The 24,642-nt window shown below is 34.3% G+C and overlaps 1 protein-coding gene across 2 annotated transcripts in view; it reads left to right on the plus strand.

Moving 5' to 3' along the window:
• LOC148940670 (xylosyltransferase Oxt-like) overlaps positions 1-24,313 on the plus strand; it is a 72,210-nt gene extending 47,897 nt beyond the window's left edge. Inside the window, exons 10-14 of one of the 2 annotated variants that reach the window (XM_089104980.1) lie at positions 5,514-5,630; positions 7,180-7,380; positions 14,737-14,864; positions 22,665-22,793; positions 24,076-24,313. In XM_089104980.1, the coding sequence (XP_088961106.1) occupies positions 5,514-5,630; positions 7,180-7,380; positions 14,737-14,864; positions 22,665-22,793; positions 24,076-24,199 (699 nt within the window). In that variant the 3' untranslated portion in view covers positions 24,200-24,313. The remainder of the gene's footprint in view (positions 1-5,513; positions 5,631-7,179; positions 7,381-14,736; positions 14,865-22,664; positions 22,794-24,075) is intronic. The other variant, XM_089104981.1, reaches the window with a different exon arrangement.
• Positions 24,314-24,642: the final 329 nt, after the last annotated feature.

Consider the following 24,642-nt stretch of genomic DNA (forward strand, 5'->3'; position numbering starts at 1 on the left):
TTCATATACGGAATAATTTCTGTTCGTTTTAAGTTTTAATGTCGCTCCTTACTTTCAGTTTAAAGAACTTTTTTTTTATTTAAAGGCTGCGAAAGCGGGGGTTTGGGGGCGGCAGCCCCCCAACTGTGCCTCCTAATCCCTGTACGTTTTAAGGTTTGACCTTGTAACTCAGCCTCTTTAACTCTTTAGAAAACGTAGTTTTTTTCAAATAATTTCTGCACGTTTTTGTACAGTTTATTACTTATTATTGCTTGACTAACTGTTAGCTGATCGTGTCAGGAGTTAAAGTTGGGGGCTGCCGCCCCCAAACCCCCGCTCTTGAACATTCTTGTGTTAAGGCTTTTAATTCCTGAATACTCAAATCACGTCGTACAGGGTGCCTCCTAATCCCTGTACGTTTTAAGGTTCGAACTTGTGACTCAGCCTCTTTAACAGCCCCCCAACTGTGCCTCCTAATCCCTGTACGTTTTAAGGGTCGACCTTGTAACTCAGCCTCTTTAACTCTTTAGAAAACGTAATTTTTTTCAAATAATTTAAAAACGAAACTGAGTTTCTTTTTTAAAGGTTAAATTCAGTATATAAATAATTTGCTCTGACGGTGAATCGAACCCGGGTTTTCCGCCTGACAGTCTGAAGTATCAACCGCTGGACTAATGAGACACAATTGTAATTGTTTTTTAGTAAATGGAATCTATTTTCGCAAAGCAAATTCCCACAAAACTTAATATTTGGTTTTTGGAAAACAGGGAAGGAGTGATCAAATTGAGCTGAAATTTCGAGGATAAGCTCCCAGGCCTCAGGAAAGCTTATCCTCTAAATTTCAACCCGATCAGACAACGTTAAAGGGGGGTTGTTGTGGGAAAAATTAACATGGGCTATTATAGGAAAACGAGGTTTTTCTTAATTGTAAATTCAGGGGATAATTTTTTCGGTCCGAAAATATCAAAAGGCCCTAACAGGTTGAATTCTTCTTCGATTGAGCCCTCATTCACCCGGATCAGTTGCCAACTGTGGCCTGTAGGCGTGGATAAGAAAAAAAAGAACTGATGATGATGAATTTTAAGTGGCTATATTTGGTTTTTTGAAAACAGGGAAGGAATGATCGGATTGAGCTGAAATTTCGAGGATAAGCTCCCGGGCCCTAGGAAAGCTTAACCTCTAAATTTCAGCCCAACGGACAACGTTAAAGGGGGGCTGTGGTGGGATGGTCGAAACTTCCGGCCCAGTTTACCCCATGAAGATAAAGTCGGAGGAGGATGAAATTTTGCAAGTTTCTTAGTTTGAGCTTGGGCTACAAAATGCGATTACCGCCCTCTCTCTGCGACCTTTAGGACCTGAAATCGCTTAACATTGTGGTGGGTCGCCTCTTTATAGAGGCACAAGTGTGCCTCCTTGATATATATATATATATATATATATATATATATATATATATATATATATATATATATATATATATATATATATATATATATATATATATATATATATATATATATATATATATATATATATATATATATATATATATATATATATATATCATTATACTCCTTAATTTCAGTTTTTTAAAAAAACTTGTTTTTTTTATATTTTATAGCAGGTAAGAGGGTTGAGTTTCAGCCCCAGGACTGGCTTTTGGACATCTAGTTGCAAAGACTGTAAATTCTTGTATGATTTTTATTTCGAAAAGGTCAAACATTACCATATTTCAACTGAAAAACATTTATAAAGCATTTGTTTTTAGATGGGTGATGGGTGATCTAACAGCCTTAAAAGTTTCGTCCAGTGCCTTAGGGGGCCACTGGGTATAAAACTGGAAGTTTGTTGCGACACTCTGATCCCTTTTGTCCCTTAACTGCATAATAGGTAACCTTATATCTAATGAGCCCTATCCTCATGGTTGCATCCGTGGCTGAAACCTAGTAAAGAGCGAGTCACTTTCCGCAATAACTGGAAGTTTAAAAAGGTGTTCTGAAAAATAACCTTCTGTGATCATTTGTTTTATATCGGGAGATTGGGAAGAATAATATGAGATACGCTCTTTTGTTCACTTTGTAATTTAAGAATTGCCACCATTAAAAAGTACTTTTAATTCTGGGAGTAGTGACTTGAGTATTTTCAGTGAATAAAAAATGGTTGGTATTTCGCTTCACTCAAGATAGGCTACTTCGCTTCTTTTTTTCTTCATTCAAATTCTCATAATTCAACTTCTCATTAATTTGTATTTCTTATTAGTGACAGTTCTTCTTCTTCTTCTTCTATTTAACAGCAAGCGGGCTTTTCAGTAAAACTATTTAGCCCTTTTCCTTTTGCTTCACTCTGTGGGCTACAGAGCTACTGGCTTGATTGCCTCATATTTATTATATATATTCAGATATCTTTCAGCAAGTCTTTCGACTCTAGGAGTTCAAATATAAGATGATAGATGTCGATTTCTATGCTCTGTGTGCAGGTATAGTTGGCTAGGCTCTTGGCTGATAGTGGGATTTTGTGGTGTTTGAAGTATTTTAACAGTTTAGAAAGCAAGGTATGTTGTGCAGACGTCAGCATATTACATTCAAATAGGCAATGGTCAATTGTTTTATTATTCATATTACAATGCCTGCAAAGAGGGGACAGGGGAATTGAACCACTTGAATTAGAAAGCTTATATGAGAATGCAAGGAAATTTAGTCCATTTGTTCCAGAACGAATTCTATGATAAATTTTAGAAAGATAGTTATTGGGAAAGGGGGAAAGGATAGGATTAATCTTATTAAAATTAATATCTGATAGCCTCCATCGGTAAATATATTGCAGTTGTTTTTCTTCTGAAAATTGATCTTTACGAATATTCTTTTCAGATTTTTTATTCTATTTTTCTCTCAGATCTTATTTTTCTAATAATAGGTTATGGGACTTTCTTTTCCTCCTCAGTAACAATAATAAAAACTTCGTAATAAGTTTTATATTCTAGTAAAATATAGTGGATGTGCCTTGGAAGTCTTTTATCAAACAGTTCGTGGTAACGAACTGTAAGTAAGGAGCGACCCGGCTCAATGGTAACCGAAACTCTAAAAAACGGAATTTTGATACCAATAGATACATCAAAAGAATCAGATTTTAATTTTGATTTCAAACATATAAAGTTTCATCAAGTTTAAGCTTACCCGTCAAAAGTTACGTGCCTGAGAAAATTTGGCTGATTTTCGAAAAAAGGGAAAAGACCCCCCTAAAAGCTATAGAACCTTAATGAAAATCACACCATCATATTCAGCGTATCAGAGAACCCTACTGTAGAGGTTTCAAGTGTTTATTTTTATTTTTATTTTTTTTTATTTTTTCCCAGGGGTAATCGTATTGACCCAGTGGTCCTAGAATATCGTAGGAGGGCTCATTGGAACGGAAATTAGAAGTTCTAGTGCCATTTTTAAGTGACAGAAAAAATGGAAGGCAACTAGGCCCCCTCCCACGCTCATTTATTTCTAAAAGTCACCCAATTAAAATTTTGAGATAGCCATTTTGTTCAGCATAGTCAAAAATCTAATTAATATGTCTTTTAGGATGACTTAATCCCCCACAGTCCCCAAAGGAAGGGCTGCAATTTATGAACTTTGCCCATTGCTTACATATTGTATTGGTTATTCAATAACCAATACAATATGTAATTGTATTGGTTATTCAATAACCAATACAATATTTAAGCAATGGGCAAAGTTCATAAATTGCAGCCCTTCCTTTGGGGACTGTGGGGGATTAAGTCATCCTAAAAGACATATTCATTAGATTGGTTACAATAACCATTATTGGCAAATATACAGACATTTTCAGGAAGGATTTTTTTCTGGTGGGGGGGCGGGGCTGGAGGAGGGGGTTACTCGGGAGAATCTTTCCGTGGAGGATGTTTCTTTGGGGAAAGGGACATTTCTATGAAGGGGGCGCCGAATTTCCAAGCATTATTTAAAAAGTGATCAGAAATTAAATAAAAAAAACAAGTTTTTTTCAACTGAAACTAAGAAGAAGCATTAGAACTTAAAACGAAAAGAAATTATTGCGTATATGAGGGGGTTTTCCCCCAAGTCAATACCTCGCTCTTTACGCTACAGTTTTTTTAGTGCTTTCAAAAGAGCTATCTATTCTAATTAAACGGCCTTTGTGATTCAGGGCTTTGTGAATTAATTTTTTTTTAACTTTTAACGTAAAGAGCGTGTTATTGACTAAGGGGAGAACCCCCTCAAATACGTAATAACATATACGTAACAAAAAAAAGAATAAAAAAAACAAGCGATACGGCTCAATAGTAATCGAAACTTTTAAAAACGGAATTTTGATTTCAATAGATGTATCAAAAGAATGGGCTTATAATGCTGATTCTAAATATATAAATTTTATTAAGTTTAGTATTACTCATCAAAGGCTACGAGCCTGAGAAAATTTACCTGATTTTTTAAAGAGGGGGGAAACATCCAATACAAGTGAAAGAATTTTAATGAAAATCACAGCGTCAGATTCAGCGCATCAGAAAACCCTATTACATAGGTTTCAAGCTCATATCTGCAAAAATCTGCAACTTTGTATTTTTTGCCTGAAGAAAAATATACGAATATAGAAGTTCGTTACGTAAGTTAATTTGTAAATTACGTCAGAACCAAATTTAGAGACAGCCATTTAGCAAAAGAAAAGTAAATTTTTATGCAAATTTTGTTTACTTATTCAATGACGGTGAGCCAAAATAAAAGCTGCATTAACTAAAAAACGATTAGAAATTAAATAAAAAAAAACAAGTTCTTTAAACTGAAAGTAAGGAGCACATTAAAACTTAAAACGAACAGAAATTATTCCGTATATGGAAGGGGCTGTCCCCTCCTCAACGCCTCGCTCTTTACGTTAAAGTTTGATTCTGTCTCATAACTTTATTTTTTAAAACAATAAAAAACTTTAGCGTAAAGAGCGAGGCGTTGAGGAGGGGCCAGCCACCTTTCATATACGGAATAATTTCTGTTCGTTTTAAGTTTTAATGTCGCTCCTTACTTTCAGTTTAAAAAACTTGTTTTTTTATTTAATTATTTATATAGACTGAAGAAGTTTTCCGAAGAAAACTCTCATTTTCTATTATTTCAGTTTGGTTTGCATATGACTTGAGAGTGCTTGGTCCCTGTGAAAAGGGGATGCAGACATAGAGTTCCTGCCTTCTTCCCAAGTGACACCCCTAAGAATTTCATTATTTTGGGGGTTTCGTGATAAATATTTCTAGGCACGTACACGGGGGGGGGGGGTCGAAAGTTCGTAAAAGCCCCCTAAGAAGATGTGAATGTACAAAATAATATAGAAAAATCGCAACAATCTAAAGATTTTGAGTAGTGTGTGAATTCGAGCCCTGTCTCCCCTCCGCCTTCCCCTGCAAATAAGTCTGAATGTCTTATTAGCTCATTTCATTCCGCACCGCTATCATTTTCACATGTCTTAGTTTGAAGTTGCGCCTAATTTTGTTTTGTTTTTGATACTTTTCAATTAAAGTTATGGCTTTCTAGGGATTTCTTGTGAAAGGACTTTCAAACCGAGATCAATGTCTACTTGAAGCATTTGTGAAACCTATGAAGAGCTTTCGAAAAATTTTTGATGCCTCGCCTCAGGGTGAGCGTTTACATGTAAGTCTTCTATTTAGTTTTGGATGTAAACTCTTTAGCTAAGAGTCTCTTGCGAGAGGCCTAAGAACCAAGCACCTTAGAGGAGCTTTTGGACGCAGCTGACCTAAAGTCATGATATTCCTTCCAATTTCCCTTAGTTTCTCACACTTCTCATATAATTCCCTTTTCTGTCTATTTTTACTCGAATTCCTCCAGGTGCCAATTGAGGGGATAGAATTTTCTTTCCCCCGCTCCACTCTAGACTTTGGAAAATACATTGTTTTGGGTATTTAAATTAATAAATAATTCTTTTTCGGTATTTTAATTAAAAAAAATTACTCTCTTTTAGATCTTGAAAATTAACATCCCCCAAAAAAGTTTTATTTAATTGGCGCTACTGTCCCCTGCCCCCGCCTATCCCCTTATAAAAGATCATTCCAGAAGTAACTTTATGATACTTGCTTAGCTAAAGTAACACCATTTTGACTGAATGTGAATCAAAAAATGAATTATCCGTAAAATAATACACATTCCAGAAGCTAGCTTCTGTTTACAGAGAGAGATATTTATTATCATCAACTGCAACTTACGCAAATTTTGATAGCGTACTTTTGTATACTGGAGGCCTCTAAAAACGTTTACTATCATTCGCATAATACAGATCATGTAAAATTGTTGAGGATCTGGCAGATGCAGCCAGACAGCAATACAGTTAAATATTGTACTAGCATTGTTAAAAAATTGGGAGGGAACAGTCAATCTGAACTTGTCCCGGTCAAAGGTAGGAACAGGGCCACAATTAGTAATAAGGAAAGGGTTAAAGAGAGATGTGTTGAATATTTTGAGAACATGCTAAAGTTACAGGAAATGATATAGAAAAGAATGAAAAAAATTGTGACACTTTGGAAGTAAAGAATGATTTACTTTGCAAGGAAGAATTAAAGACAGTACTAAAAGGACTGATAAAAGTATTAAAGCCCGGGATACTGATAGTGTGGTAATTGAATTTTTTATACTATGGTGGTTATGAACTTAAAGATAAAATTAAAAAAAAGTTTGAATTCAGCAGGAAAACTCACCAATGAATATACCAAAAATTAACCTTTATTAGAAGCAGGCCAACACACTCATCTTTCTCTCATCTCCCCACTAAGTATAGTTAATACTGACAATGGAAAAGTCAGTTAAGTTGAGAATTGAAATCGAGAATTATAACACCAAACCGTAACGTAAAATCAGAATGAGTACCGCAATCAGAAGAATTTTTGAAATGGTCCCATCAGTAAAAACAATACACCTGCATTAGACTGCCTCAATACCGACGGACATGACAAGACCATCTTATGAATTATAATATACTCGTCAACTCTGCATATTTTCAAATTTCATGCATGTTCTGTCGACCTTTTGACATTATGGAAGAAACGTGTTTAAGATTTCTTAATTATTTAAATATTAAAACATATATTATACCAAAGTCATAAATTCCTTTTCTTTTCACTTTTTATATGTTTTATTTATTTGATATTTTATTACTGTTTGGTATTTGACTATGAATCTCTTTTTTTAGAGCTTAAAAGTTGGAGATAAATATATAAAAAAGGAGATGGTGTTTGAGAATAGAGCTTTATATCTACACCCACAGAGCAGCATCGTACTGGAACACCGATGGATTCCAGGAAAGACAAACATAAGTGCAGCATTCTATTTTTTCAACCGAGATGAGAAATTGGTTAATATTTCTCAAGTCATTGTTAACAATAACACTCTGGTAAGTAGAGAAAGCAGTTTATATTAAAATGAATGGTATAGAAATAATTTCTTAGAGTATAGTAACATTTTCATTCACAATGAGAATGAAATGAATTACTTAACTAAATTTTCATTTCATTTAATTAGGAATCGCATGAAGAGATGGATGTAAAGATTTAGTTAAGTAATGGGAAACATTGAAGTAAAAGAATGAAGTAGAAGAGAAAGACAGAATTGAAGTAAATAATGAAGCAAGAACTGATCAGATAAAAATTGTGATAACTGTTCTTTGCAACGAATTCTTTCAATGCAAATTCACAGTGCTACTAAAATTTGTGTTAAAAATTTCATTCCAATTAAACGACGGAAGCCTTCATTGTAGAGCTTCACGCTTAAACCTTGACTTTCACTCATTCAGTTTCATTGAACAGATCAAAATAAAAACAAAATTTCTTCACCAAGCTTCTTCCACATAGGAAAACAATTGTTAGACCACATACTGACAGTTTCTACTTTTCACATTTAAAGCATATAACAAAAAACTGGACCAGGTGTCAATGACTCTCAGTCGCAAAATTTTTATACCAAAACCTAAAAAGCCTGGAACAAAAAGAATTTTCGATATTTATGTTTTTGTTGCTTTATTGAAAATGCTTAATTTATACCCACAAATAATCGAGTTTTTGTACGGTTTGACTCATGTATTTAAACGTGTAGCTAACGCCATAGAGCCATTCTTGCACTTTCTAGAATGGTCAGTGCTTTCATATATTTAAGATAATAAAAATGCAATATTTTAAAACATTATTACGAATACGTATGTTGCATAAGGATTCCTTGCTAATGCAAATTAAAAAACGGATTCATTAAAATCGATCAATTCAAGTTCATTTCTTTTCACACGTTGAAAGTCTTAGTCAATTAGGTAATCATATCGCCTTCTCACTTGCAGATGTGCGAAAGTATCCAAAACATACAAAATTAGCAATTGATGCTAAAATATTAAGAAGCATCTGAAGTCCAACTTAACTTTATAATCTATTTACAAAATTATGAAGTTACGAAGCTATAATGAAGCTTCGGGTTCAATTTCTTTTCTACTGCAGGGTAAAATCTGGTTGTCGCATATTTTGACATAGAATTTTCTTCTTTTTCAATTTCTTTACTAAAATTTAATCAGTTTTTTACGATTCTTTTAAAGATCACTATTCTTATTACCTTTGTTTAATAAATTTTGAATAAAAATCCAAATTTTGGATTAATACCACTTAGGCGTGCACCTGTTTATTACCGCAGACAATCTAGAACACTTTTAATCACCTGATAAATTTTACTTTCTGAGAAAAGGTAAACAATAGTGGGGTATTTTGGCGTGTTCTGATGTGAGTTTTTATGTCATTGTCCTATTTTTCATACAGCTAGAATGCCTATACCTTATTATTGACACTTCACGGATCTCCTCTTGAATTTCTGCAAGTTTGGTGTGTATGCATTTATTGCCGCAGACGATCCAGAGAGCTTTTAATAACCCGATAAATTTTACTTTCTGAGAAAAGATAAACAGTTAAACAGTACTGGAGGATTCTCCAGATATTTTTGGCCTGGTCTGCTGCGAATTTTTATGTCAATATCCTATTTTTCCTACAGATGAGATACTTAGGCTTTATTATTGGTACTTCTCAGAGCTCGTCTCAAATTTCTGCGATTTTGGCTACTAATGATTAAGAATCGCTGAACGCTTCTCCAAAACTAATTTTAGTATCAAATGTTTCGTGGTAACGAACTGTAAGTAAGGAGCGACCCGGCTCAATGGTAACCGAAACTCTAAAAAACGGATTTTGATACCAATAGATACATCAAAAGAATCAAAATTTTATGCTGATTTCAAATATATAAGTTTCATCAAGTTTAATCTTACCCATCAGAAATGACGCGCCTGAGAAAATTTGTCTACTTTTCGTAAAAAGGAGAAAAGTTCCCCTAAAACTCATAGAATCTTAAATGAAAATCACATCATCAGATTCAGCGTATCTGAGAATCCTACTGTAGAGGTTTCAAGCTCCTATCTGCAAAAATGTGGAATTTTGTATTTTTTGCCAGAAGAAAGATCACGGATGCGTGTTTATTTATTTTTTTCTTTTCCAGGGGTGATCGTATCGACCCAGCGGTCCTAGAATATCGTGGGAGGGATCATTCCAACGGAACTTAAAAGTTCTAGTGTCCTTTTTAAGTGACCAAAGAAAAAATGGGGGGCAACTAGGTCCCCTCCCACGCTCATTCTTTTCCCAAAGTCACCCGATCAAAATTTTGAGTGAGCCATTTTGTTCAGCATGGTCGAAAAATATAATAACTTTGCTTTGAGGATGACTTAATCCCCCACAGTCTCCGGGGGAAGGGCTGCAAGTTATGAACTTTTCCCAATATTTACATGTAGTAGTGAGGGGGGGGGGATCGAGGTTAAGTGGGAGGATCTTCTATGGAGGAAATTTTCATGGGGGAAGGGACACTGATATGAAGGGGGCGCCGCATTTCTCAGCATTATTCAAAAATACGATCAGAAATTAAATTAAAAAAAAAGTTTTTAAACGAACAGAAACTATTACGTTTTTGATGGGTTTCGCCCCCTAGTCGATTCCTCGCTCTTTACGCTAAAGTTTCGTTAGTAATTGCATAAGGGCTATTTATTCTAATTAACGGGTTTTGTCATTAAGGGGTTATTCTTAAAGAATTGGAAAAAATTTGAATTTTAGCGTAAAGAGTGAGGTATTGACCAGGGGGCGATCCCCCCAATATACGTAATAAAAATATATGAATATAGTAAATTTGTTACGTAAGTTAATTCGTAAGTTACGTATATTAATTACTAATAAAAACGTTCCTAAATAAAATTACACAACTTTCGAGAAAGCCATTTAGCCAAAAAAAGTAAAATTAATAGGCAAATTTCGTTGTAATTATTCATGTACGCAGTGGCGTGATTTCATTCTGAACTAAGGGGGGGCTAAGCAATTTCTAGGGGCCCCCTTAATTGGTCGGTTCACAGTTATTGAAGAGCAATAATTCTTCATAGTGGTTAGCACAGGTCTCTCCCAAAATCGACTAATAATAGTAAGAAGCAATTTAAAAGGGTTTAATGAATACACAGAGAACTTAAGTTGGAAAGTAAATTACAGTTTTATTGTAACATTGAGAACCGAGAAGGTCTCATTTTTCTAAAAATATTTTTCTAGCCATATATTTTATATTCTTTAATTTTATACAATAATTTTATATGTTTAAAAATATTTCCTAACCATAGCATTGAAGTCAAACAATTTCATAAGAGCCTTTTCACTAAATATCAACATCAGATCACTGAGCTTTTCGTCGCCTACTGTTGATCTTAAATAGGTTTTAATCAGGCTTAGCGTAGAAAAGAATCTCTCATTACTAGCCATTGTGATAGACGGAATAATAAGATCTGTATAATTTTCAAAACTTCGGAATACGCTATTGACATTACTGTCAGACAATCGCGAAGTTCAAAGAAAAATCTTTTGGCGTATTAGCTAAGGCGTGTAAATCTTCTCACAAGGTCCATTTGCGAGGCCAACATAGTTGTGTCAATGTACGATTTTTTGTAATGCAATACTACAGTAGCTAGTCGGCTAGTATTGATAAAGTGCGGGGAGCATTCACGAAGCGACTTTCAAACTTGGAGCACAATCTGTCTGTCACAAAAAAAAAATCCCTTCTAAAAGCATTTTAGTTTTTTTTTTTTCACTTCAGCAAGATTGCTTTTTCCTAAGGTCGACATGGTTACAAAATCACATAAGCAGCAAGCTACTTGCTGTGCACGCTATGGTCTTTTTCATGAAGAATAATAATTCTGAGAATTTTGCAAAAAGTCTTCAGTGAGACTGCACTCACAAGAAAATTATTTTGCTTTATGAACGGTTTCATCAAAACCATCATCAGTTCGCATGTCTATAATTTTATCTCGCGTACCTCAAATAAGACCAGTAGCTACTAGAGAAAACTAGGTCTAACTTCTGCAGCTGCTCAGACTTAGTTCGTGACACAAATTTTTTTCCGGTAAATTGAGTATCAATATAAATTCAAATGTATGACGTATGGTTATGAGTCCGTAGGCCTGAGCTGCAGATTCCCCGTTACTAAACGTTCTGGTACTTGATAAAACGGCCAAAACACAGTTGTATCTACTCAGTACTTTGTTTACCGATGTATTCCAGTGTGCCTATCTTTTAGTAGATGATTTCTCCAGCTGAAGACCAGTTATGCCAAAAGCTTTCTGAACACTAACAAACAGTTGGTAGGGTGTACTACTATTCGCGATTAAACAGTATTGCTCTTGAAGAGTGGAGAAAAATAGAAGCCATTCATCTCAAGTTCTGAATGGAATCACCCAACACAAGGTTGAGTCTATGAGGATGGTAGTTAATAAAAATTACATGCGGTGCAGTTGATATAATACAGGCGTGCCCACCTGAAAATTGGTCGCTTATGACACTGCCCTGGAATTTTCAAAGAAAAATTTAAAAACAAAAAATTTTAACTCACTATAGATGTTTAACTGGACATTCCCCTCCCCCAGCCTAAAATTTCTTGAACTGACACCAATTGATTGGTCTGAGTTTTTCTTTTAATGCTCAGGCTTTTCTTGTATAGCTCTTATCTGTTAAATTTCTCATTTTTTCTCACTTTTTTTAACAATTTGGTTTAAGCTAGGCCCCCCCCTGCTGATAAAGTCTTTCTTTTGTGAAGTCAAAATATTTGGTCGTTGATTGTCGGTACAATTTCTTATTAACTGTCGTATTAACAAATATTTTCCTTTTTCATATTCCCGGTGTGTGAGATTAAGTATTGTTCTTTAAGATTTTTATCAATTCTTTGAATTGTCCTTTTATATAATATATTTTTCTTGTCTTTCTTATCTTTCCTGGAATCTAAAAAAATAATGGTCGGAAATTCCCACTTTGATTTTTTCCAGTTCAAGAAGCTAAATTTCAAGACAATTCGAGAAACAAAATTCATGAAATAATAAAATTTCAAATTTAACATGTTGAATGGAAGCAAAGAAGAAAAAGCACAAGGAACTTTCAAAATCCCATACGTTCTGACTTCTATTAATAATAATATGTCTATTGCTACTAGGATCGCAAAAAGTCCGCCGTTGTACAGAATTTTGTTTTATTTACTAAGTCCAGAAACAGAGAAGAGCTGAGTCACACCCGACTCAGGACAGATTCACAAACAGACCCAAAGAAATGTAGAGTACATAATAGGTATATATGGAAAGGATCACTGCTCCATTATAATTATAATTTATAATTTTATTACGGATCCTGGGTAATAAAATCCCCCCACCCCAATCCCACAAAAAAATTTCTGCATGTCAGTCCATGGCGTATTTGAAATACACATACCCCAATAAAAGCATAATGTAGGTATACTAAATGCGTAGCATAATGCTTACGATAGTGTGTGGCATCTCACAGAAGGGATTCTTCCACTATAAAACTAGACTAACACTAATTTGTGGTAATATCTATTTACTTTAAGTTTGTCTTTCTTGTTCATTGTAGTTATTAAATGTTAAGGGTTTATTTCTTCGTTAATTGTAAATTTTTGTTTGTTTTAAGTTTGATCTCTTCTGTGAGTCAATTTCTGCTTCTTTAAGTTTCAATCCTATTATTGGTTTTTTAATCTAAATAAATGCCCTTTCTCTGACTAATGGTGGATTGTGTTTTAGATAATATGCTCTGTTCAGCTTTGAATATAGCATCGAAGAAAGTTGAACCATCATTCCATCTAGCAGTACCACTGAGGCTGCAGTAGATTTTGCAATTTACTGTAGTAAACTCCTCAACTTTTTTCAAAGGTTTTGTAGTGTTCAATAAATACCACCCTAAAATGGATGTGACCTAGCAGGGGCAGAAGCGTCATAAATTAGTGTCGAAAATGAGAGAAAACCACCTGAAAATGGAGCCTTCTTGAGTTTTGACCTCTTTGTCTTGGAAAATGCTTGCCTCTCAGGCAATAAAAATATGTTGCAATATATGAAAAACGAATATTAAATAAATTTATTTGGGAATGAAGTCCAAATTGTTGTGAAGTACAGCTATATTAGAAACGGATTTGTTTTAATTGAGATCACTTTTTTACACAATTTTTTTCACACTTAAAATCAAATCGACAGAGATTGTGACAATTGATTTAGGGCTCCTTCTAAAATCAGGTTTGGTATATAGCCCCAGCCAGCCCCCCCCCCTCCAAATGACGCCTCTGCATGTACGGTGAGCCAAAATCAAAACCTGTATTAATTCAAAAACGTTCAGAAATTAAATAAAAAAAACAAGTTTTTTTAATTTAAAGTAAGGATCGACATTAAAACTTAAAACGAACAGAAATTATTCCGTATATGAAAGGGGATGTCTTCTCCTCAACGCCTCATTCTTTATGCTAAAGTTTGACGCTTTCGCACAACTCTATTTTTTAAAACAATAAAAGACTTTAGCGTAAAGAGCGAGGCGTTGAGGAGAGGACATTATATATGGAATAATTTTCTATTCGTTTTAAGTTTTAATGTCGCTCCCTACTTTCAGTTAAAAAAGCTTGTTTTTTTATTTAATCTTGTAATAAAAGCTTCACGCGATCAACTCTCCTCGGGATGTCATGTCAGAAATAAACCAAAGCTATGAAATTAAAGCTGATATTTTGCAATTAAACTTTAACTTCACTTCTGCCGTGGTTTCTGGCAAAACTTTCCTCTGCTAATTTCCTAACAATTCTAGAAACTTTTCTTAGTTCTACAATCACCACTTGTGCTTTGGTGTTCAATCTTGTTACAAGTACACATTTAACAGTTTTCTTTAAAAAATATATTAATAGCTTCCATCGTAATGTTTAACGCAAGAAAAAAGATGTGCTGGTTCAATTATCCGAAAAATTATTGTGTGCACATTATTCCACATGAATTATTTCCAAGTGGTTCCTGGATTTATGCGCCATCTATTGTATTGATAAGCTTTCTTTTTAATATAGTAATATAGTATGTTTTTAATATAGTAATATAGTATAGAGTTTTACTTCCCTAAAATTTCAGTTCAAGGAAATGTAGTGCGTTGGCAAAAAGAATAAAAGATTTGTATACAGAGGTTCAGGAATCAAATGACTAAAATAAGCATCCCAAAATACGAAGAAAATAACAATTGACGTTTTCTAAAAATGTGTATTTTCTCGGGGACCATTTGGTACTCCTCTGCAAGTTACTCCCAGACACATATACCTCATTAATCCTTCTCGCGTTCTCTAATCTGCAGGATTTCTATTGCTAATATTCGATAAATCTGATAATGATTGGACGTTCGTTTAGGTTCACAGCCTTGAAGTGGCGATAACTGACATGAAAGCTGGTGAATGGTCCGTTTTGGTGACAGAAAATAATATTATTGCAGGACAATTGGATTTTCCTGTTTTTCCAGTTGAAGGGGAATCTGATAGGTAAATTGGTATTAATCTACGTACAAGTGTATAATCATTTGCAAGACACTATAAGAAATTTTCCAACAAAAATGGGCCCAAAACTTTCTTTTTGCAATGAAACAGAACTCGTAATACTTTTGTTGAGCCCAGCTACTTGACTAAAGATTCGGTATGCACAACAACAAGGCCTCGAATTTCTTCCCTCCAACTCCGTTGAAAATATCATTAAAAATTTTCTTGGCAATGTGGACCCCTATGCAGAAAAAAAAGTAAAAACATATTTTGGCAGCATCTATTCGTGATGCCCGAAAACGAGTCCAAAATGTTTCTTTCTCTCTGATAGGTTTGTAACTTGCAGGGTATGTTGACAGGGTCAGTTAGACCTAAATGCAAGCATTTTGAAGAACGGTTGTATTGATATATGGCACGTAAAACTTGGCCAGATTAGACAAGGTGACTCCAATGAATACAATGCTAAGTAAAAAACAAATTGACTCGTGACGCCCAAAACAGGCTCACATTAGTTTTTTCTCCAATCGACAAGCAACTTACTGGATATGTAAAATGGCCTACACAAACCTAAGAAGAAAAAACGTTTATAGCATAAGAAACCGATTCTTGAAATCCCGAAAATGGGTCAAGGATTTTTTTTTTCTCCCATTGGTGCGAAACTTCCAGGGTAAGTAAACTGGACTAAGTAGAACTTAACGAGGACAATAAATTTTTTATAAAAACTTTTTTTAATAGATGTATCGACTCTTACAGATAAAAATTAGATTTATTTGACGCTGATTTGCTTAAAACTTTTAGGCCATGTAGAAAGCCAAATAAAAAATTCAGGACCAAGAAAAACCTCATTTATGACAAAAGATTATACGAAAGAAGTAAATATTTCTTAAGACAACTAAACAAAAATCTTTTAAACTTTAATAAATGAACTTCTTCAAACAAACAAAAAATAGTTGGAGCAAAATTTAGCATAAGCAGATTATTTTATCTTAATAGTGGATTGAGATACGTTTGTATTCAATGGAGTCTATAGGACGGGGATTGGGATTGGTTCAGCCTTATGAAAAAGAAAAAGTTACGCAGATTTTCAATTCATATGACGAATAATCCCCCTCCCCCATGCCCCCGAGATTCTATTTTAGTACTAATAGTAAAAACTTGCTGTATAAAACAACTGCTGATCCAACATTGACTGGATTTTCAAATTTTGTCCGAAACTTAAAAAATAATTCAGCATTTTAATTATTAGGCATATAAACTAAAGAAAAATGAATAAATATTTTCAACGTCAACCAATAATAGGTCTATGTCAATAATACCGAGCAGATATTAAGTTTAAAAGGTTTTTCAAAGAGAAGGAGAGAGTCAGGTTAAAACCCAAAGACAAGAAGAAATAAAGTCAGGTAATAATCTAACAATTCGTTGTAACGAACTGTAAGTAATAAGCGACTCGGCACAATAGTAAACGAAATTCTGAAAAATCGAATTTTGTTAAAAAATACGAGTTTGTTTGTTCTGCTGATTCCAAATATACAAAATTTATCAAGCTTAATCCTACCCATCAAGAGCTACGAGCGCGAGAAAATTTGACTTATTTTCGAATAAGGGAAGAAATTCCCCCAAAAAAGTAAAGTGATTTTAATGAAAATTGTTCCATCAGATTTAGCATATCAGAGAACCCTACTGTAGATATTTCAAGCTTCTATCTACAAAAATGGGGAATTTTGTATTTTTTTTTTGTCAGAAAAAAAGATCAAGGATGCGTGTTTATTTTTTTTTTCTAGGGGTTAATGTATCGAACAAATGATCCTAGAAGATCGGAAAAGGGCTCATTAAAAGGAAATCAAAGTTTATAGTGCCCTTTCTAAGTGACCAAAAATATCGGAGGGCACCTAGCCCCTCTCCCTTGCCCCCTTTTCCCCAAAGACCTCCGATCAGTTTTTTAGATAGTAACTTGATTCAGCATAGTTGGAAATTTCAAAAACTATGCCTTTGAGGACGAAGTGACCGCCCAGGCTATAAGCTATGCAATTTGTCTATTGTTCACATGTAGTATTTGTTACTGGGAAATATAAAGAAAATTTTGAGAGGAAATTTTCTGCGGGAAGAATTTTTTGTTTTCCAGGGGAAGTTTTGTACGGGGAAGGGGTTGGGGGTTCCCTGACATGATTTGAAAAAAAAAAAACAGTCAAAAGTTCAAAAAAACAAGTTTTTTCAACTGAAAGTAAGCAGTAATATTTAAATTTTAAACGAATAGAATTTACGCCTTATATGAGGGGATCTGCGTTCATCTTACCCTTGCTTCTTACACTAGGGTTTGACTTTTTGTCACATTTCTTTAAGAACGATTGGACAAATGCAAAGGCTGTTAGATTTGAATGAAAAGTATTTTTAAAGAACTTTAACACTTAGCACAAGGAATGAGGGATTAAGGAGGTGGCGGTCCCCTTCATATACGGATTATTTCTGTTGGTTTTAACTTTTAATATTGCTCCTTAATTTAAGTTGAAAAAACCTTTTTTCATTTAATTCGAACTTAAAATGAACAAAAATTACTATGAATGAATAAAACCCATTGCAAACAGAAATTATTATGAATAATAATGGTAATTTATTTATGCCCTCTATATATACATGATGTACACAGAGGAGTATAGGAAATAAATGAAAAGAAAACTGAAAAATACAAAATTGCACTTCTAAGGAAAAGGAAGACAATAGGCAGATCTTAATACTCAATAACTCATGAATATATAATAAATAGCTTATGATAGCTCATTAGTGCATAACACTAACGCATAAACACTCATAATAGATAACGCATAAATAGCTGTTTTATTAAAGCACCGGTGACAAAACTATTTTTCCATTAAACGAGACAATTAAGGGGAAAATTTATTCTATTTTCTCTAGATCGTCTAAGAAATCGGTAGTATTGTTGATACATTTCAACAGTAGTATCAAATATTCCGAATTTTCGTATTATGTACCTATTTTTGAACCATAGTGGAATTCCAAGAAAATATTTACAGAACCGGAAAAAGTACACGCGGATACGCTTTTTATCACTTTTACTTAAAAACTTCAAAAGCAGAACAATGAAAAAACCATGAGGTGCAAACATTGAATTATAAATTATAGAAAGTGTTTGTTTATCAAAAAGAACTTTCACCCTGACTAGCAGGCCATAAGTTTTCCTAAATTTTCCCAGTACAGACGATAACACCAACTCCCGCGTAGCTTTAATTGTCGGGCCAAAAGTCAAGCCAAGGTATTTAATGGAATCATTATTAAAGATATTGAGAGATCCCACCCGAATTGAATGTTTTTGGAAATCACTGTTATTGTCTGCCACTAGGAATTCTGTTTTAGTAGGTTCAATCTCTAATCCTATCTCCCTTAGATGTGAATGTAATATATTAATTGCATTCTGTATTGATATTAAATTGTCCGAAAATAACGAAATATCATCAGCATACGATGAGTGGCTAATGTCGATACCATCAATCTCATACGGGGGTAGGTACCGTGTGGCTAATCTAATTGTGTCATTAAATATGACGGGGCTAAGAACTGACCCTTGTTTTACTCCACGGCGTAGAGAAATTCGGTCTGAAAGTCACCCTTCCGAAAAAATTCTCACATGAATTACAATACCAACCAGTCAAACACTGGCTTATAAATGGGTTCACTCCACTACGCAACAATGATAAAAGAGCGTGATTATGCAACATACTATCAAATGCTTTTGAAATATCAACTCCGCACACAAATAGTTGTCTTTTAAATTTATGATGGTGTTACAATATTTCTAGAAATATTGTGTGTGCATTTTGAACCCCTACACCACTTCGAAAACCCAACTGATGGTCCCCCACATCATATTTTGTTGATAAATATGGGAGTAAAATACTTTCAAATGATTTACTAATAACAGAACAAAGTGTTATAGGTCTATATGATTAACAATATGAAGGATCCTTGCCCTTCTTGCGTATACAAACTACTCTACCTTCTCTCATCAATGCAGGGACATAATGGTGGATTACAATTGCTTGATATAATAACGTAATATGTTCTAGTAGTTTTGTAGTACCATACAAAAGGTGCTCTGATAACAAACCATCTGGACCCGGGGCCTTCCCACATTTTAGTGGTCTAATTTTAATCAAAACCGAAGATGGAGAAAAACAAACTAGGTTTTTATACCGGTTCAACGGAGTAAAATGCTTATATAACAATTCACGATCACTCAATTCAGTTGATGGTGGGTTGGACGAAAATACTGAAGTAAAGTGTCCATACCATTGTTCCAGCGGAATTTGGTCTGATAAATCAGCTGACGATTGTCTTAATCTTTATATATTTCTTTATATATTTTATATATTTCTAACTTTATATATTTCTTTTTTGTTGATTTAACTATTTGGAAAAGGGGGCCATTTCTCGGTCGGTCACTCTGATCCCAGATATGATACCATAGCCGTATTTCTCTTTTGCTTCGCCCAACCCAGGTATAACAGACCATCCCTTTTTTTGTGTATTTTTATGGACTTTAATAACAGGAACCACAACAGAAGCTGCAAGTTTCATAGCATGAACTATTTCAGCATAATACATATCTAATTCTAATGAATGAAATTCTTGAGACTGCGATAGGGGGTGAAAAGGGATTCTAGTTCTACTGAGAATATCATCTAATACGCATTGATATAACTTAACGTCTATTCTATCCCATAGCTGTGTCTGAAACCATTCCGGACAGCAACGCATATGACAAAAAGCATTTAAAACAACAGACACTTCAAGTTAAGAATGATCAAAATCAACATTTCATCCGATACTTTAACAAGAGACTTTTTTAACTATTCAAGATCTGGGATTATAAAGTCCAAATTTACCACACTACCTGAATTATCAACATAAGTATAATTTATGCTATTCGTTGCCACAGTTAGATCTTTCAGAAGTGATGATAAAAAGATCTGGGACCACGGTAAACTAGGAATAGTAAGGTCAGTGTTAAAATCGCCACAAAGAGAAATGGCTTTACAAGACGCTCGTATTTTATGAGAAAGTTTTGAGACACTTGCAAATGCTTTAGCAAAACGTTCGTTAGATTGTTCGTTTCTGTAATTAGTAGACATATAAACTGCAAGAATAACGGTATGACCTAGATCAACCGCAACAAAAGTATCATTCGTTTCAAGTAAAACAGACTTGAGGCTCTTTTTCACTCCAATCATAATTCGCCAGAGGGACGACCTCCTGTGATTTTTGCAGGACGGATGAAGAACTCGTGTTCATAAGAAACTTCCAACTGATTACTATTAATGCCACTTAACTGTGCTCTACTATATACACTATTTCATATGACTTGAATATTTCAGCTAAAACTATTAACTTATCTCTTGCTCCATTTATGTTCTGAAAATACAGGTCCATATCTGTGGGGGGGGGGGGGGTATCAGCCTCAAGCTTGAGTGCTCGAAGCACCGACAGGCATACGGCTCTTCAACACGGAACAGGAGAAGCTGTTGCTTCTGTGATTTCCACCACCTTTAGTGCATTTCACAATAGAGGCTGAGCATGCAATATCACGGCTATTAACATGGGGCCCGGCACATTTACCACACTTAAGTTCGTTCATACATTCACGAGCAAAATGATCAAAGCCTTGGCATTTATAGCACTGGTTGGGTCGGTTCAGGGGAGTTGACACCCGGAAAAGCGAATAATCAATTTTGATGCCATGCTTTAGAGCGAAATCGAGATCTAGTTGAGACTTAAAGGACAACCGCACGGCCGAACTACCTCCAAAGCACTTTGCTTGCACAACAGAGTTAACTAGACCTGTGATAGTTGATTCATCAAAGCCCTTATCAATCCGTATAATTTCTAGATGTTCCTTCTTTACGACCTTAGCACTGATGCGTGAACCGGGTGGCAGTGCACTTACCACCGATGAGGCAGAATCATTATCTTTCATAAACACCATTAGCCCATCTCTCCGTTGCTCAACATGGTCGACTTTGTCTAAACATCCTAAATTTGAAAAAAATTGGCGCTGCTGAGTGGGATTGGAAGACTGCATACTAGCAGGTAAATTACTAAAAATAACAGGAACTGTAGCTTTTTCTGGGTTAGAAAAGAACGGCCGCAAACGGTTCTGTTCATCCATATCTGTGCTAACAGACTCTTGTTTTTCAACGAGGAAATTTAACATTCGAACACAGTCATTTAATCTTGATGCCGCAATAGTATTTGGTTTGCTTGGGAAAACCGGAACATCTGACGGGTCGATAATCGCAAATCGTGGAACAGGATTATCTTGTGAGATTCGGTCCGATAGCAATTCGTAAAAGTCGGCCATAAAAGCCGCACTCGGATGTGAGCCTTGGCGCCTCTCAAGAATATCCACTTTAAAAATATCACGACAGGTTTCAATCGTCGCTTTAAACGCATCTTTTCCGAAAAATTTCGCTGCTGCTTTAACAACAGCGTCCTTATCTGCCTTGTTAATAATTTGTCTCTGTAGAAAATTAAAAAATGGACAAATATACACTAAATCTATTTTACAGGGCATAAAAACTTACTTCCCATAATCTAAATAATAATCAAAGATCATAGTCCGTATTCGATCAAGGCGTCGGGAAGTTATAATATTTCGTTACCAGAAAATTTGTAATATTTCGTAATTTTCTTACTTTCAACAGTTTCGCAAATTGTACAATCCAATTAAATACAAAGTATAATCCAGCTTACGTCCTCACAGTTCGAAGACTGAATAATACCATCAAACATAAGCATGACAGACCCTGCTATAGATGAAAAAATTAATCCTTAACCAATCAGAGATCACCATAAACAGGATTGGGGCTACCGTTCCCTAAATCTTTTGAAATCCATAGTATCATTCGCGCTTTACCTAAGACAAAATGTATGTCAAACCTTTTCTCTTTTACAATTAATACAAATAAACATAAAAATTACTAAGATTTCTCGGAATTAATTTTAAAAAAGTTTTCCAAAAAAGAAATTAAAAAAAAACAACTAAGAGCCACATTAAAACCTAAAACAAGAAGAAATAAAGTTATATGATGAATCAAAGTTTCAACGAATAAATATTACAACTTACAAAGAATAAATAAAACCCAAAACGAAGAGAAATTAAAATGACTAACCCTTCGAAGATATAGATAAGAGATACTGCTGTGGATGAATAGATGAATGCAAAAACAAAAAAAATCAAGTGCATAATTAAGGCATAATAAAAATGAACAAAAATGGCCACACAAAAGAAGAGGACCACCATCAACCTGAACCCTCTAAAAACCAGAGCATAGTTGGTGCTTTCGAAAATTTCTGAGAATTCTGGGAATTAGTATCGTTATTTTTTCAACAAATGTTCATTTTAAAAGTTTTATTTACGTGTAAATTTTCTGTATGTTTGGTTGAAGTAGAATCAGGGCTTGACTAGCAAAGCGTCCAACAAAAGTCACAAAATAAAACCGTTCGCAGTAAAGCAGAAATGACAATGAAGCCTTTTAGAAGGCCTTTTCGACCTATAAGATCAGTTACGCATCCTTTTCGTAACTTCTCGTGTAAAAGTGTTCAAATTTCAATTATATATTTCGGGATTGACCTATCGGAGCTAAGATTGAAGGCTCTATGCGTATTTATCACCTACTTGAAAATTCCTAAGCCTTTTGAGGTGTATGAATACAGTTATGTCGATGACAATATTGCGCTGGTTATGATTCTTTTCTTCTATGTCTTGGAGCAATAATAGCTCTTTTTTTCTTTTAGTTTTGATAACGGCACCCCAGAATCTTCAACTTTTGATGACTTGCCAAAGCCAATCTTGTCATTTCTTTCAAGAAAAAAGAAACCGAAGTTCAGAAGCATAGATGAAATGAAAAATTATCTCATTAACCAGTGAGTATTCAACCGGGTCAAAGGTCTCTTCTCACCATCCTGGGGGTTTTCTAACTTTTATTGGGTATATAGACTTATTTTTAAGTGTTATTATTTTTTAACTTAATTATGATAATCTATCTGACGCCCTATTTATAGCAGCTGATGATCTATCTCAATTAAAATAAAATATATATATATATATATATATATATATATATATATATATATATATATATATATATATATATATATATATATATATATATATATATATATATATATATATATATATATATATATATATATATATATATATATATATATATTTATCTTGGAATTAGCTCTAAACGCATCCGTGATCTTTCTTCCGGCAAAAAATGCAAAATTCCACATTTTTGTAGATAGGAGCTTGAACCCTCCGCAGTAGGGTTCTCTGATACGCTGAATATGATGGTGTGATTTTCATTGAGGTTCTATAACTTTTAGCTCTAAAGTTCAGTTCTAATTGTTATAATTTACCGTTTGATTTAAAACATTTGATTGGATTTGAGCAGAAATTTAAGTGTTTTAATCCATATTGCTTGGTTGTTTCTGTTTTTCTGCTATTTTGTATATGTGAATGTTCTTTCGTAGTTTACAGTTGGTTTTCTCAGCAAAATACCCTTTTTGTCAGCTTAATTGCCTAACAAAATCATTCATTACGAAGTACCTTGAGATTTAGCTCGCTGGTTTAGCTTCTTTTTTTTATTCAATTTGAAAATTTACCATAGCTTGGGACACCATTCATAGCTCCAAAATGATCCTCCACGACTTGCATCATGCATTGCCGTACCAAGAACCAGTGGGTTTGAAACGGTGTTCCATTGATTTCCTGGAGTCGGTAAACATGTCGTGGAGAAACAGAGTCAGATTCCAATGTGTCTGACTGTGTATTTGCGCTTTGTGCCACTTCGTCATAAAATGTGTTCATGTCCATCATATTTGTTCATGCACAATTCGTAGATGTATATCGTAAATGAACGTTCTTAAATGCGTATTCATCTTAATATACAGTTAAACAATCGATTCAGGTAAGAGATATAATTCTTTTTAAAATGTAGGATAAAATTAAGGCGTTGATAAAGAAATAGATCTGCAATTTGTTAGCTCAACAAGCTCAAGCTCAGTAGTTTGAACCATAAATTATCACAAATCGAAATTTTCTCTGTTTTGAAGAATTTAGTTTCAGGCGGAACCCTAAGTTACATGTTTGAGATTATTTTAGAAAGGCTAGTAATAGTGGTAATCTTCTCTTTTCCAGGTATTACATTCTTGAAGATGTTTGTTCTTCTGAAACTGAATCCAGTTGCTATTTTGAAAATCTGCAAATTTGTGAAAAGACTTCCTGGAGTTCCTTGTCGCCAGACCCAAAGTCTGACTTTTAGCTTTATTTGCTTTTGTAATTGTCGGAACTTATAGAAATAGTTTAACTTATGTGATTATGATTTTACTATTGTAATTTTTACAGAATGAATTTTCAGAAATACAAGAATTTTTTGAAACAATCTAACGGTTTATTCATCAATTTTATTTGCATCTACATGCAGTTATGCATTTGCAGCTATTCATTATCAATTGCAGCTGTACGCATTTTAAAGTTGGGGATCCTACATGACTCTGCTTTAACAAAGGCTACATTATAATTAATGTAAATTCGTTGGTGGGTCTTAGGAGGATCTACTGTAATATGGCATGTAGACATGCCCCCCTGCCAGGAACAACCTGCATGAATCCTTAATTTCCTGCAGAATTTCTACCATTTGCTTAAAGAAATTATTTCTACTAGTGCGGGAATTCTATATGTATTCCGAAGTATCACTTAAATGAA

Source organism: Artemia sp. Qi Xiang Cuo, chromosome 19 (assembly GCF_049724085.1).
Source record: "Artemia sp. Qi Xiang Cuo chromosome 19, ASM4972408v1, whole genome shotgun sequence".
Lineage (NCBI taxonomy): Eukaryota > Metazoa > Arthropoda > Branchiopoda > Anostraca > Artemiidae > Artemia > Artemia sp. Qi Xiang Cuo.